The sequence below is a fragment of the Coturnix japonica genome, chromosome 18 (genome assembly GCF_054131305.1).
Source record: "Coturnix japonica strain WE chromosome 18, WE-NBRP24, whole genome shotgun sequence".
NCBI lineage: Eukaryota > Metazoa > Chordata > Aves > Galliformes > Phasianidae > Coturnix > Coturnix japonica.
The window spans coordinates 5,394,553-5,406,804 of record NC_140680.1 but is presented as its reverse complement, the minus strand read 5'-3'; the positions used below and the strand labels follow the sequence as shown (position 1 = coordinate 5,406,804).

Genomic DNA, 12,252 nt, shown 5'->3' with positions numbered 1-12,252 from the left:
TCTCACTCTCCATTTCTGGCTTCAGGGCTGCAACAACTGAATGGCCCAAACTGCCCACCTAGAAGACAAAAACCACAGCCAGCAAGTGCTTATCCAGTCTGTGAGCACAGATTCTTCTGCAAGGACCACACTGGGTTTTCTAGACACAAAATCCCCACTGATGTTAGGACCAGAAAGTAACAAAAGCATTGTGCCCGGGGTTAGCTTAGAGGTGTGCCCATGATGAAAATATAGACAAAAGCCAAGGTAGGTAGCCCACTTGGCACAGCTGATTGACTTTAATAGGTGTTGATTACATTGCTCATATTGCATGAAATTAAAAAGCTTACAAATGTTATGAGCCATTACCCTTCCATTTAAAAGAGCTTATGACATGTTAGAAACATTTAATGAAATCCTTTTCAAAATGCCACGGGCAGCCTCCACGAGATTTCTGCTTTGAAACAGAAGTTGTAGAGCTATTTCAAAAACTTAGCTTACTTCAGAGCTTCCCCTCTCTTTCTTCTGTGGGCTACTCAAAGACATTTGGCAGCTGGTGGGATACTCGGCTGCCTGTTGTGCTCTCAGTGTGCAGCACATCACACCAGCTCGTTAGCCAAATGACGGGAAACACACAAAGCAAGATGTATTTCTGGTGTGATTGGAAGTACTCCTTCTGCCAGCCTGCAAAATTTCCTTCTAAATCCAAAGCTAAGAAACTTCTGGCCAATATCACTGTGAAGCTAGGGAAATGTTTTCACGGTTGCTGTAAAATTTGCTTAAACTTACACCTTTTTAGCACACTGAAAATATCACAGTAACTGCCCCCAGAGCTCCGGGGCAACCAAAGTTCAACCCAAAGTAGGATCTCTGGATTTTATTGCTTTAGAATGAAATTTATTAAGAAGAGAGTATATCAGCTTTATAAATCCCACTGGATGCTTGCAGCCTACTGCCATGCAGAGATTCAAATCTGCTTCAGGTGGTGATGGCAACAGTGTCTGTGCAGCAGGTGAGGGTGCTTCTGCTAAAGTGACGCCTTTTCCAACTTGCTCAGCTGCTTCTGTTTATTTTTACTGCTTTGCCCCTGACAGAAGAGCCCCCCCTTGCTCCTCTCTGCTGAGGGGACAAGAGGGAATGGCCTCAGGTTGCATGAGAGGAGGTTCAGGTTGGAGATAAGCAAGCATTTCTTCTCAGAAAGAGCAGCGCTGCAGTGGCACAGCTGCCCAGGGAGGTGGTGGGGTCAACGTCCCTGGAGGTGTTCAAGAAGTGTGGAGATATGGCACTGAGGGATGTGGTTCAGTGGGAATGATGGGGGTGGTGGGACTTAGAGATCCGAGAGGTCCTCTCTAACCTTAATTAATCTAAATGTCCGTGATAGTGGATACACAAGCACGATTCAGGCTCGAGTCTTGAACAAAGGCATTTGTTACAAAATCACACTGGCACAGGTTCTAATAACAAGGTATTTGGAGCATTGCCACAGGGGATAAATAGGGAGAATAAGGAGCGTATAGCTTCCTTTTGTTGTCTGCACCATCACTTGCAGCATCATCCTTTTTTTAACTACCAAGGCTTTTAAAAAATGTTTTAGCATCTGCTGCCAAAAATCAACTGAGAGAAACAGAAAGCTTTGAAGATGTAATTAAAGGAAGCATGCTGCTTCAGAAGCTGACATCGGACAGTGTGAGTTTTGCCTACCTGAAACAGTGCCGTCATCCCTGAAGTGACTGAGCTGTCCCTGGGACCAACATCCCCATGGGCTCATTCTATCATCATGTACATGAGATTGTTCTCTTCTCTGAAAGGTTGGTCACTAAGGGAATAGCAAATGCCAGTGGGGATGATGCCAAGGATGCGGTGTGAAGGGGCTGCTAAGTGACAGCCACACATTGAGACAAACTTCATTTCCACCCCGTGATGGTTTCCGTGAGCGTGCTGAAATCCTTGAGCACTCTGCTGGACCAAATCATTGGGAATTAATTCAGTACCCTCTTATTGCTCCGTAAGCTCTGACAAAGGAGAAAAAAAGGCACGATTCTGTTCCCTTCCTCAAAAAAGAACAGCCTTCTTTCCGTGCTATCTACCTGAGCCTTTGCAGAAAGCAAGATTTCCACCACACAGTTTGAGCTTCTTACAGGGTTGCAATTATCTTGCCAACTGCACTGCCTCACCTCATGGGTGAGCGTTGCTTTTTAATCCAAATTAGTATGTTGCACTGTTTATAAATATGTACTTACGGCTGTGAGGCAGGTATGCCCCCAGAGAGGACACATGTCATCGTAAAGCCCAAATACGTGGTTTATTGTTTTTTGGTGTGTATTTTTAGCTTTGGGGCAGGTAGACCTACAGAGCAAATAATACAGAAAAAAATAGCTACATTACAGAGCTGCTCCCATGCTTTAAATTTATACCACTCTTTTTCCAGATCTGAATGTTGTGAGACAAGTCCATTGGCAAAATAATTATTTATCAGTCTTAAAAGCTTCCTTCAAAATTTCTATCATTCAAATACTGGCTGGGGAAAATGAAAAGCACAGACAAGCATATTTGATGTACTCGCCAGTCTAGCTTTTATGCTGATGAGAACTTACTAAACACCAGTAAAGGGAATAGCAGTTATCAGCCCTAATTCACAACTGTGAAATTTTTAGGCCAAGCAGATGCCCTTGTAGAATCCCAGCCAAGAGCTGTGACAGGCCAGACCTCCCACCGCAGGCACCAGATATTTCCTCTGGCTTCAAATGAGGCTGGGCTTGCTCCAACGCTCTGAGCAAGCAATTGGTTCTCAGCGCTGTGGTCCCATGGTGAGTCCCACAGTGAGTGTGCCTGGGACCTCTGGTATCACCCAAAGAAAGGAAGACATCAGTAGACACCATACTTTGCACTAGGCTAAGAATACTGAAGTCTGGGTTTGCATACTGAGGCTTTTTTCCCCCCATTGGTGCACCCAAAATGAACGCTAGAAGGGCCAAAGCATCGTAATCCTATCACAGCAATGCCCTTCTCAGGCGCTTGAAGCTGAGATGATGAACTCACTGGTTGTCACGGAGTTCCTGAGGAAGTAATTCACTTGATTTTACAGTATAATCTCAGCATATGACTTTATGTCTGTTGTTACTGGAATGCAAAACACACACAGCCTGCTCTCCGTCTCGCCCCTTTTAAATTACTCACAGACCTGAAAGTCCTCAAAGTGGCAAGCTTCAAACAACACAACTGCTCTAAAAAAAGCTAAATCTCTGCTTACAGTAAGCTTCAAGGAGTCTGCTCGTTTGCTGCTCTTCTGAACAGAGGAAGGAAAATTTCCATGTTGAAAGTTCAATTCAGACGAAGGCAATGAAGGCTGCAGACCACCAAACTGTTGTCATTGCTTTCCAGCACATAAAATTAACAATTTGTGCTGCTACGTGCAACTTTCAGTCAAAGTTTGTCTGATTTATAACCAAGCAGATGGTTCACACGATAGTCCACAATAAATTACAACAGTTAGAAAGACAGCTACATTTTGAGATTGACAGTGCAGCTGAGCTACAGATGGGTTTATAGATGACCTGTCCAATTTTTCATAATCTCCATAATTTATGTGCTACTAAAGAAATGTGAGGATTTCTAATGCACCTTCTTGACTATGTACAAATCACTTTTATTTACACAGGCAATACTTCATGGTCCAGTTAACTTCCTAATTAAAGACAGCAAGATGCTCATGTTCCATGCAAGTGGCATGGAAAACACCGTTTAGTTTGCAATATGTTCAGCTGGGAGTTTAAGATGCTCTGATCACTCCAGGACAAATGAATGCATCTATCTAATTTCTCTAAAACAAGACTACAAGGGTGCAAACATAGCTACCACCAGTTGCTATTCATCAGTCTCCAGATAAAACTCAGGCTTATGCAATAACAAGGTTATATTTATTTGCAGGCTCTTGAGTGTACAGATGGGTCCTAATCCAGGAGGAATTACAAACCAAATGTTACTGAGCCAGGGTTTAGGAAACTACAGAAGCAGGGACTTCCTATATTAAGAGAAAAGTATTTAGGGAGGTCATTCTTGAATAGGTGAGGGAAAAGGTGAGTGAACCTGGAAAGTCACTGCTCAGAAGAGGTGGTGGTGATGCAGAAAGAAATGCTGGAAGCAGCTTCTAGAAGTCAGTTCAGGTCTGTGGTTTTAATGACAACATCTCTCACATGGGACTGAATGTCTTCAGCACAACCCTTCTGCTAATATCTTTGAAGGGTAGGCCAGAAGTATACCTCTGTTAGTACCATAAATCGCATGCCACAGTACCACACATTCATTCTTCCTGGCTGTAATTTCATTTGCAATGTGTTGTCTTCCAAAAGAAGTGCAGCTAAAAGCAACCAGCTACCCCAAAAAGCAATCAAGGAGGACAATATCTACTGCACAAATCACAGAAATAAGAGGTTCCCAAATAGCCACAGTCTTTTGGGAAAACACTTCAGGACTTTTCCTTCTGCCTAAACTTCAGTCTTACCTTCTTGCTAAATAAATTTGAAAAAGAAATCCATTTGAAGTGGAAATCTAAAACTATCTTTAAGCCTGAAGGCACAGCTCTTAGGAAAGCGTCCTTGGGACTCAGAGATGCAGAAGAGGCACCAGTGACAAATTCAGGCTCATACCAGCTATCAGTCACAAAGCACGATTCCTCCCCTGCATTTCCATGCAGCACCATGGTGCTCCTGGGGCCCCTCCATCTTCTGCACAGAACAATACCAAAGCTGGCATATTTTTTTTCTGATAATCTTTTCAAAATAAGCAGTGCTGAAAATCTTTTGAGCTTTAAATAAAATCATAATCTATTACTGCACATAACTCTTAGGTTGTTTAAGCACACAGAAAACACTGCATGTCAGCTTATTTCTTCACTGTGATTTGTCTCTTACACTGTGCACGTTTAAAGCCACAATACACATCTCCAAAAACCCAGGGAAGATTACTATGGAATTAGTATGGATATTCATCTGTATCAATGCTGAGTTTGGCTCTTATTTTAGCAGCATTCATCAAGCTCAAGAGCTGCTTTAATGCTTCCTTCCAACACAATACTGGCTCATACTAATACGCTTTAAACAAATATTGCTTCAGGTAATCAATAATGCTTTTAAATAATCTGTAAGAGTCATTCTTTGAATGCAGCCCTTTGATTTGCTTACAAGAAGCCAGGTTCACACAAAGCAAGAAAGCCTAAGTTGACTGAAATCAACAGAATTGTTCCTGTTGTCTGCAGTTCATTAATTATTCTAGCATTACTATGAGCAACCTGAAATTCAGCACAGACTTCTCCATTTTAACTCCACTAAGAAGTCGGAGAATCTATAGATGTGGTTTATGCAACTAAATAGTTAAAACAGCCTCCAGGATTCATCGACTGAAGTGAGCAGAGAGGCTCTGACTTGCTTGGCTGTAGATCAGCTCTTCCTGGCTTTCCTGTGCAACTGCAAAAAGAAGACTAATCCTGGAGGCTGGATAAAGCAAGGAGCACACACAGAGGTCTTACCTTATGTTTTCTATTTCTTGCATTCATTAAGCTGTCAGCGGTGAGGAAACTCGTTTCATTATCTCAAGGAGGAGACACCTTCTGTCCCCCCACCTTATTAAAATGTAAATCAGTATAACGGTACATTTAAACAGTAAACTCCCTGTAGCAAGAAAGGGTTCTTAGTTCTCTCAGTAACCAAATACTATTTTCAGCAGTCTAACTGAAGGAAAAGAAATGCATGTAGCAATTCTTCAGTCTATTTATCTGACTCACTGCTGCACCTTTTCCACACATTATACTATGAAATGTATGACATATAAGGTTTTATGGTTCTCTTTTAATTCAGGAATGAAAACATTTATAGATATGAACGTTTTCTCATTAACTTTTCTTCCTAAATGATTACACTTGTTGAAATCAATTCCTAGCCATCTTACAGAGGTTACAACCTTCAATAATTAAATCGGATATTGTATTGGATGTTACGTTGATTATGCTACAAATCCCAATTTCTACAAGACCACTGAAAGGCTGAGATAAAAGGCTGTTAACTTTATTTAATTAGCTATCTGCCATTGTTATCAGAATGGGAGACTGTTATCTGACTCAACACTTCAGATCAGGAAACAAGCTAGGTGACATTTTCTTAGAAGGATTCTGGAATGGATATGTAATCTTTTCAGTTATTTTACAGCCACTCAGGACAAACAGGATTGCATTAAAAACAAGAAAAGGCATTGACAGACAGTGAAATGTTACCATGAAAACGCTATTTCAATCACACTTGGATTCTTCCTCATTTTCAGTTGTTAAGATCCTTGCCACTTTTGTCAAGCAGTCTCACCGAGCAGCGCTGAATTTTAAGCGCGCATAATTTTAAAGCACAACGTGAAATAGGACTGAGCACACAGTATGGGTTTACTGCACTAGCTAACAGATCAGACCCTTCTCCTAAGACATCACCTCACTCCTTTCTGCAGAGAAAGTGCAACTAGTTAAATGTGAGCTGGAATTCATGACTGCCTGCTATTCCTATACCTCAGAAACATTACATCTTCCAGTTGAGGGCTGCTTATGATTTATCCTGATGGGAGACACAAAGACCACGTGAAATCTCAGAGGTCCATGGAGGATTTCAACTGTGTCTTACATCAACTAAATCCACAGGTACCAAACTTGCAGTCGCCCAGAGGATGTTGTATCTTGACAAAGTACCCAAGAGACACCCCGTCTCTCTCCCCAAATTACGTTTGTATAGAATGGCCAAAGTAATTTATCCAGTAATGATACCACTCTGCCACTTCAAGGTTTCTTAGTCTTCAGACTGCAGAAACGTGATTATTTCTTTCCCAACAACTTACTGGTCTCGACCGGATTTCTTTGGCGTAGAGAGGTTTCAAGAATTCTGAATCTCCTTCCAGCTTCAGTCCCTTATCTGTGATTCTCAGGTTCCCCATTCCATCCTAGAACAAATACAAAACAAAACAGCACCATTAGTTACAATTACTAAATCCATCAGGTTGCCAATAACTCATTTCTGTTTCCTATTGAGGAGAACATGGAAAACACTGGGAGGCACCAGAGAATGCAGTTATTCGTGTTATTCTTTTAGCCCTGTTTCTGTGAAGAAAAAAATAAATCCATTGAGAGCAACTTGCAGTGCCCCCCAGTAAATCACTTACACAGACGGAAGATGCTCTTTTAAGCCAGTCATCTCCACTCAAAGAGATGCAGCGATGCTCTGTGTTAATAGGAAACTATTCACTGCAGTATTCAAGCTGTGTCTACCTTCTCATTTATGGCAAATCCATATAAAGAACATGTGATTAATTTTACTGAACTCCATATAGATTTATATGTGATTATTTCACTGAACTGACCAAACAAGTTTTGGCTATGTAGGAGTACAGCAGATGACTACAAATAGTTCATTTTCTTTCGAAATTGCTTAGTTATATGTGCCCAAGATGTAATGAAACATCTGACAAACCATAATAGCAAAAAATATATATATGTCAAAATTTTGTATGAATTTTTCATACAGTTTTTATTTAGTAAGATGGGTATATGGATATACTGGCTCAGAGTAGAATGGGGCCCAACTAAAAATGTTTCACTTTTAGTCTGTGAGAGAAAATCACATCTTTTAATAAGATGCGCGATTCACATTCATTTAGGCTCCAGTTGTATAGAAAGTTGTGTGTTTAAGAAACATGATGTTTGTGGGCAACTGCAGAAGATAGATGTATAATCAAAAGCACTTCAAATGCAAGGAAGAGAGGGAAGTGGAGGGGCAAGAGAAGATGGAGAGGAGTAGAGAGGAAGAGGAAGAATAGGAAGAGTAGTTTAGGTGGGGCCTGCAAAGATCAAGTCCAACTGCCTGACCACTTCAGAACTAAGCAAAATTAAAGCATATTATTAAGGACATTATTCAAATGTCTCTTGGACACTGATAAGCACGGAACATCCACCACTCAAAGACACAGCACGACTCAGCAGGGATGCTGGTCACTTACCAGGCGTTCCCTTGCTCCAACAAGTATCAGTCCCATTGTGTTCCCTGCCAAGAAATGATCACTTTCCTTACAATGTGATGACTTGTGAACAAAGGTTTAGGAGTGCTGGCTGACTGACTGACTGCAGTCACATCATTTTGATATGAAAGGTGTAAGCAAACTTTAAATAGAGACATATGCTGAAAATGTTACTGACTGCTGAAGGGCGGGGGAGTGAGAGATGGGTCATAAAGTGCCAGTTGCTAGATTTCCTGCCCCAGCTGTAAAATACTGGCTTATGAATTCTGGGTTGGTGATGGCACAGAAGGGGGTTCATTTATCTCAAGCAAAAGTACGAAGAAAATGAGTGAAATATGATTATGCGCCAAAGAGCCAAGATTAAATTTTGATAGTGGTATGCTTTGCGATTTGAGTGAGCAGGAATTATTACTGCTATCTGCAGACCCTCACGTGCTTTGCTCTGCTAAAAAAATTCTAAAAAGTCTTTCCCCAAGAAGACATTTCAGTGAGATTACAAGCCCTGAAGGCTTTCACACTGCAGGATGTTCTCCAGTGTCACATGGGTAGGCATATGTCACAGCTAGCTGCAGGAATGACCATCTCTGCAGGTACCAATCCTGACTATTCCCAGGCCTCACTGCTGAGCTGTTGTAAAGCAATACTACACCAGTAACTTGTATTGATGGCACTTGTCACCACTGAAGCTGTGGTAAACCACCAAGTTCAGAGGATCACAACTACATGCTCAATTATAACAGAAATCCAGTATTCCACTTTCCTCTTGAGTGTTTCTCTTGCTTTCTTCCCTTCACCTTCTGTTTCCAAGTACTCCCCCGTGGGATTGTTATGTATTTAAAAAACACATATATGGACCACATAACTCACAGCTAGCTGGTCTTATACATCCAAAAAGACACATCAGGTCTACGGGACAACGTTCAACAAGCAGTACTTGAAGAACACATTTGATTCATATTGTACAGGCACGTGTACGCTCTTAAAAATAGAAAACCATGGGGTCAGAGTAAAGAAAACACTTCCCCATGTTAATCTTCTCAGCCTCTGACACTGTCATTCTGACCCCACTCAACAGACGTTACCTCCTTCCCTCCATGTTCTTTGGGGTCAGGACACGATGCTTAGCACTGACGCTGACTATCGCTACCCCTCTACTGTTCATGCCTGTGCTGATTGGAAATGACAGCTTTTTGTAGTGACATTCTGGATCAGCAGTCAAAAAAAAACCACACCACACAAAGATTGTAACTGAGCCTAAAGTGAGCAGATATTCCTAATTTCTAACTATAATCATTATAAAATAGTATTCCCTTATTACATCCTAATAGAAAATATCCTGCAGCTTGCAGCATGATACAAAGGTACCAAAATACAGACATATTCCAAAGAAATCATTGCGTGAAAGACCACCCTTCATGTGTTGCTTTGGGTAAAGCATCTTCCTCCTCCCTACAGTATATGGTTTAATAGAAACTAAATGTCATACTCTGCTACAGTGAATATATATATAGCACCAGTGCTATGAAATTTCATGGACCTTGACCTATAAAATGTAGCAGGAAGCTGGCCGGAGTGACAGAGACCATGATTTTTTTATTAAACACAGTGTGATGATTGGTATGTATCCTTATCTGCCACTATGATCCTTGTGACTGTGTGGTATCGATTATTTGGCACGCTGATGTCCAACAATCTCTGTTTCTCCCCTCTTTATTAGTGGACTCCTCAACAGGGATTGAATGACTTCAGTGTGCAGGCAACAAACCAGCTTTGTGCGAACTTCCAGGCTCACTGCTGGAAACCAGCAGGCAAAGAGTCAGGAACTTTCCATTACCTCCTGCTTTGAATTATTCAGTTTTTGGTAGAGCAGGGAGATAACTTCCACATTACTTTTATTGCCTCAGCCACCTCTCTTTTTATACAATGCCTTGTAATGGGCACGCATAAAAATTTATGTGCTGTCACCGACTGCTCCGTGTTAAAATGGGACAGCAATGGTAAAATCCCAAATAACATAAATGTCATTTTGGTATTCTTGAATGATGGAGGACTTTCTTTTTTATTAGCTTGAGAGGCAGCTCGGTTTAACAACCAATTACAATGGATACCCAGCATTGCTGCTACCTGAGGGCTGAGGCTCTTTTACCTTGAGGTCAGCCCTGGGGCCATATACACAGGCAAAGCCAGGCTTTTTTGTTTTGTTTTCCTTTTTAACAGCTGTGGGTTACTTTCTACTTTGTTTTTAACTGTACAGTTGGTAGCAGGGAAGTTCAGTTGGCAGAATAAGAAAAAGCAGCCAACCTGACCAGAGATACGTAATTACTGCGGAGAATACCTGCAAATTGCATTAACTGTACCAACTTGGGCTGCTGTGGGGGATTCCACAAGTGTCTGCCACCCATGGTAGCTCTATTACGTGAGGCTGGGCTCATGTCACAGCTAACCCACAGCACACGCTCGCTGCAGCCTTTGTGCCGTGATGCTCCGTTCTTTACAAACCATATATTCAAGCCTCACACTGCTCTGCACTTCCTCGGGTATTTCTGAATATAGAAAGGAAATGTGCTGTTTACTCTTCTATTGCTCTTTTCCTAAGGATTTTCTGGGGATGCCAGTGATGGCAAACACTATGAGCACCAGCTGTGTGCTGGCCACCACCAGCCCAGTGTGTGTCAGTGCAGTGAGCTGCTTGGAGAAAATGCAGTTTTACTGTATCTCCATCCAGAACTAGTTTTCTACAGCAGGGTTTGTCTCTGCATGGCAGGGATGGATCTGCTTCTTTTACTGGGAATAAACCATAGTTATGTATGGTAACATCCTGTGGGAGAGAATTATCTTTGGAGCCTGCTCATGTCAGATGGCTGAAACACCTGATTATTGTTGCTTGTATTATTGATTGCTGCACTCTGCATTGCTTCCAGATATGTGCAAGTTATTACACAGCTCAATACATCCGAAGTTAGGAGGGAAAAAAAAACAGCAAATGCAGGTGACCTGTTTTACCTCACCTTCCTCGAAAGATTTCTGTGCTCTCCCACCTCTACACTGACATTAATTTTTTCAGTTTTCACAGACTTAAGGAAGGTCTGCAGAGATGCACTTTGCTGTCAGTTCTTCACAGCCTCAAACACCTACTGGCTCTAATCGGATCTGGTCTCATTCCTTCTCATTTTCTTCACTTAATTAGTCATTTTTGTAAAGAGACTGCTCTCTAGCTGAGCATCAGCACAGTCATTTTCCTGCAGCAGCCAAGAAAGCCTAAAAACCCACCAGTGGGCTCAGTTCTGGAAAGTTAGGGCTGGTTACACAGCATGGTCCTGAACAACTTAAACCTCCAAAATGAGGAGTGTGACAGCTTTGTCATGAAGCTCTGCTTTGAGACCTCTCCTGAGCCTTTTCTTCTCCAGACTAAACAATCCCATTTCCTTTAACTGCTCCCTGTAAGAACTGTGCTCCAGACCCCTTACATCTCTGTTGACCAGGGCCTCATGTCTCTCTTGTCTTTCAAAACTGAACAGCACTTAAGATGCAGCCTCACCAGAGCTAAGTGCAGGGGGACAATTGCCTGTTCCTGCTGTATGGCTGATACAAGCCAGGATGCCACGTACAGAGATAAAAACTGCCTGCAGACCATTACAGTAATATATTTCAACCCAAACCAGGTCTACACAAAGCTCAGAGCCCTTTTTTCCAAGTGGAAACTCTTAGTTTTGTTAGTTGCTCTGTATGACTACAGACTAAGAGGCAGAAGAAACCTCCAGCTTACTCTGAAGGGGAGTACGTGACAGAGTAACATGAAATTAACAAGGAGGGCATCCATCTATCCATGTAGCTCAGTGTCACAATAACCAGCTTGTCCTTAATATTATACAGAGGAAAACACAGCACAACTCAGTAGCTAGCAAATGTGAGCAGGAGTGCTCAGGGGACACAACCCCACTACACAATCACAGTGTCATGAAGGACACCTGCCATGTGCATAGTCCCACAGCACCTTTCTCCTCTATCGGTTCCTTCCATACTGACCAAGCGCTCACCAAAGCCAGTGCTATTTATTGTGAAGATTTCTTCAAGAGCTGCTGCAGTTTTCATTTAAACAAACAAACAAATAAATGCATTGATTTCAGTGGAGGTTAGGAGAAAAGTCTTAAGCAGCAGAAAGAACGAGTTACAGCTGGCCAAAGGGACTAAATTCCAACCCCTTAAACAATTCCAGACTTGTGCTGGAACCAT

General features: G+C 41.9%; 1 protein-coding gene across 9 annotated transcripts in view; it reads right to left on the bottom strand.

Moving 5' to 3' along the window:
* The window catches only part of SGCD (sarcoglycan delta), a 345,566-nt gene that overhangs the window by 112,433 nt on the left and 220,881 nt on the right, over positions 1-12,252 (bottom strand). For all 9 annotated transcript variants that reach the window (XR_014935431.1, XR_014935433.1, XR_014935432.1 and 6 more), the window contains one exon: positions 6,847-6,948. Coding sequence is in view for 6 of the 9 variants with exons in the window: in XM_085518773.1 (XP_085374899.1) it covers positions 6,847-6,948 (102 nt within the window). In the remaining 3 variants the exon portion in view is untranslated. The remainder of the gene's footprint in view (positions 1-6,846; positions 6,949-12,252) is intronic.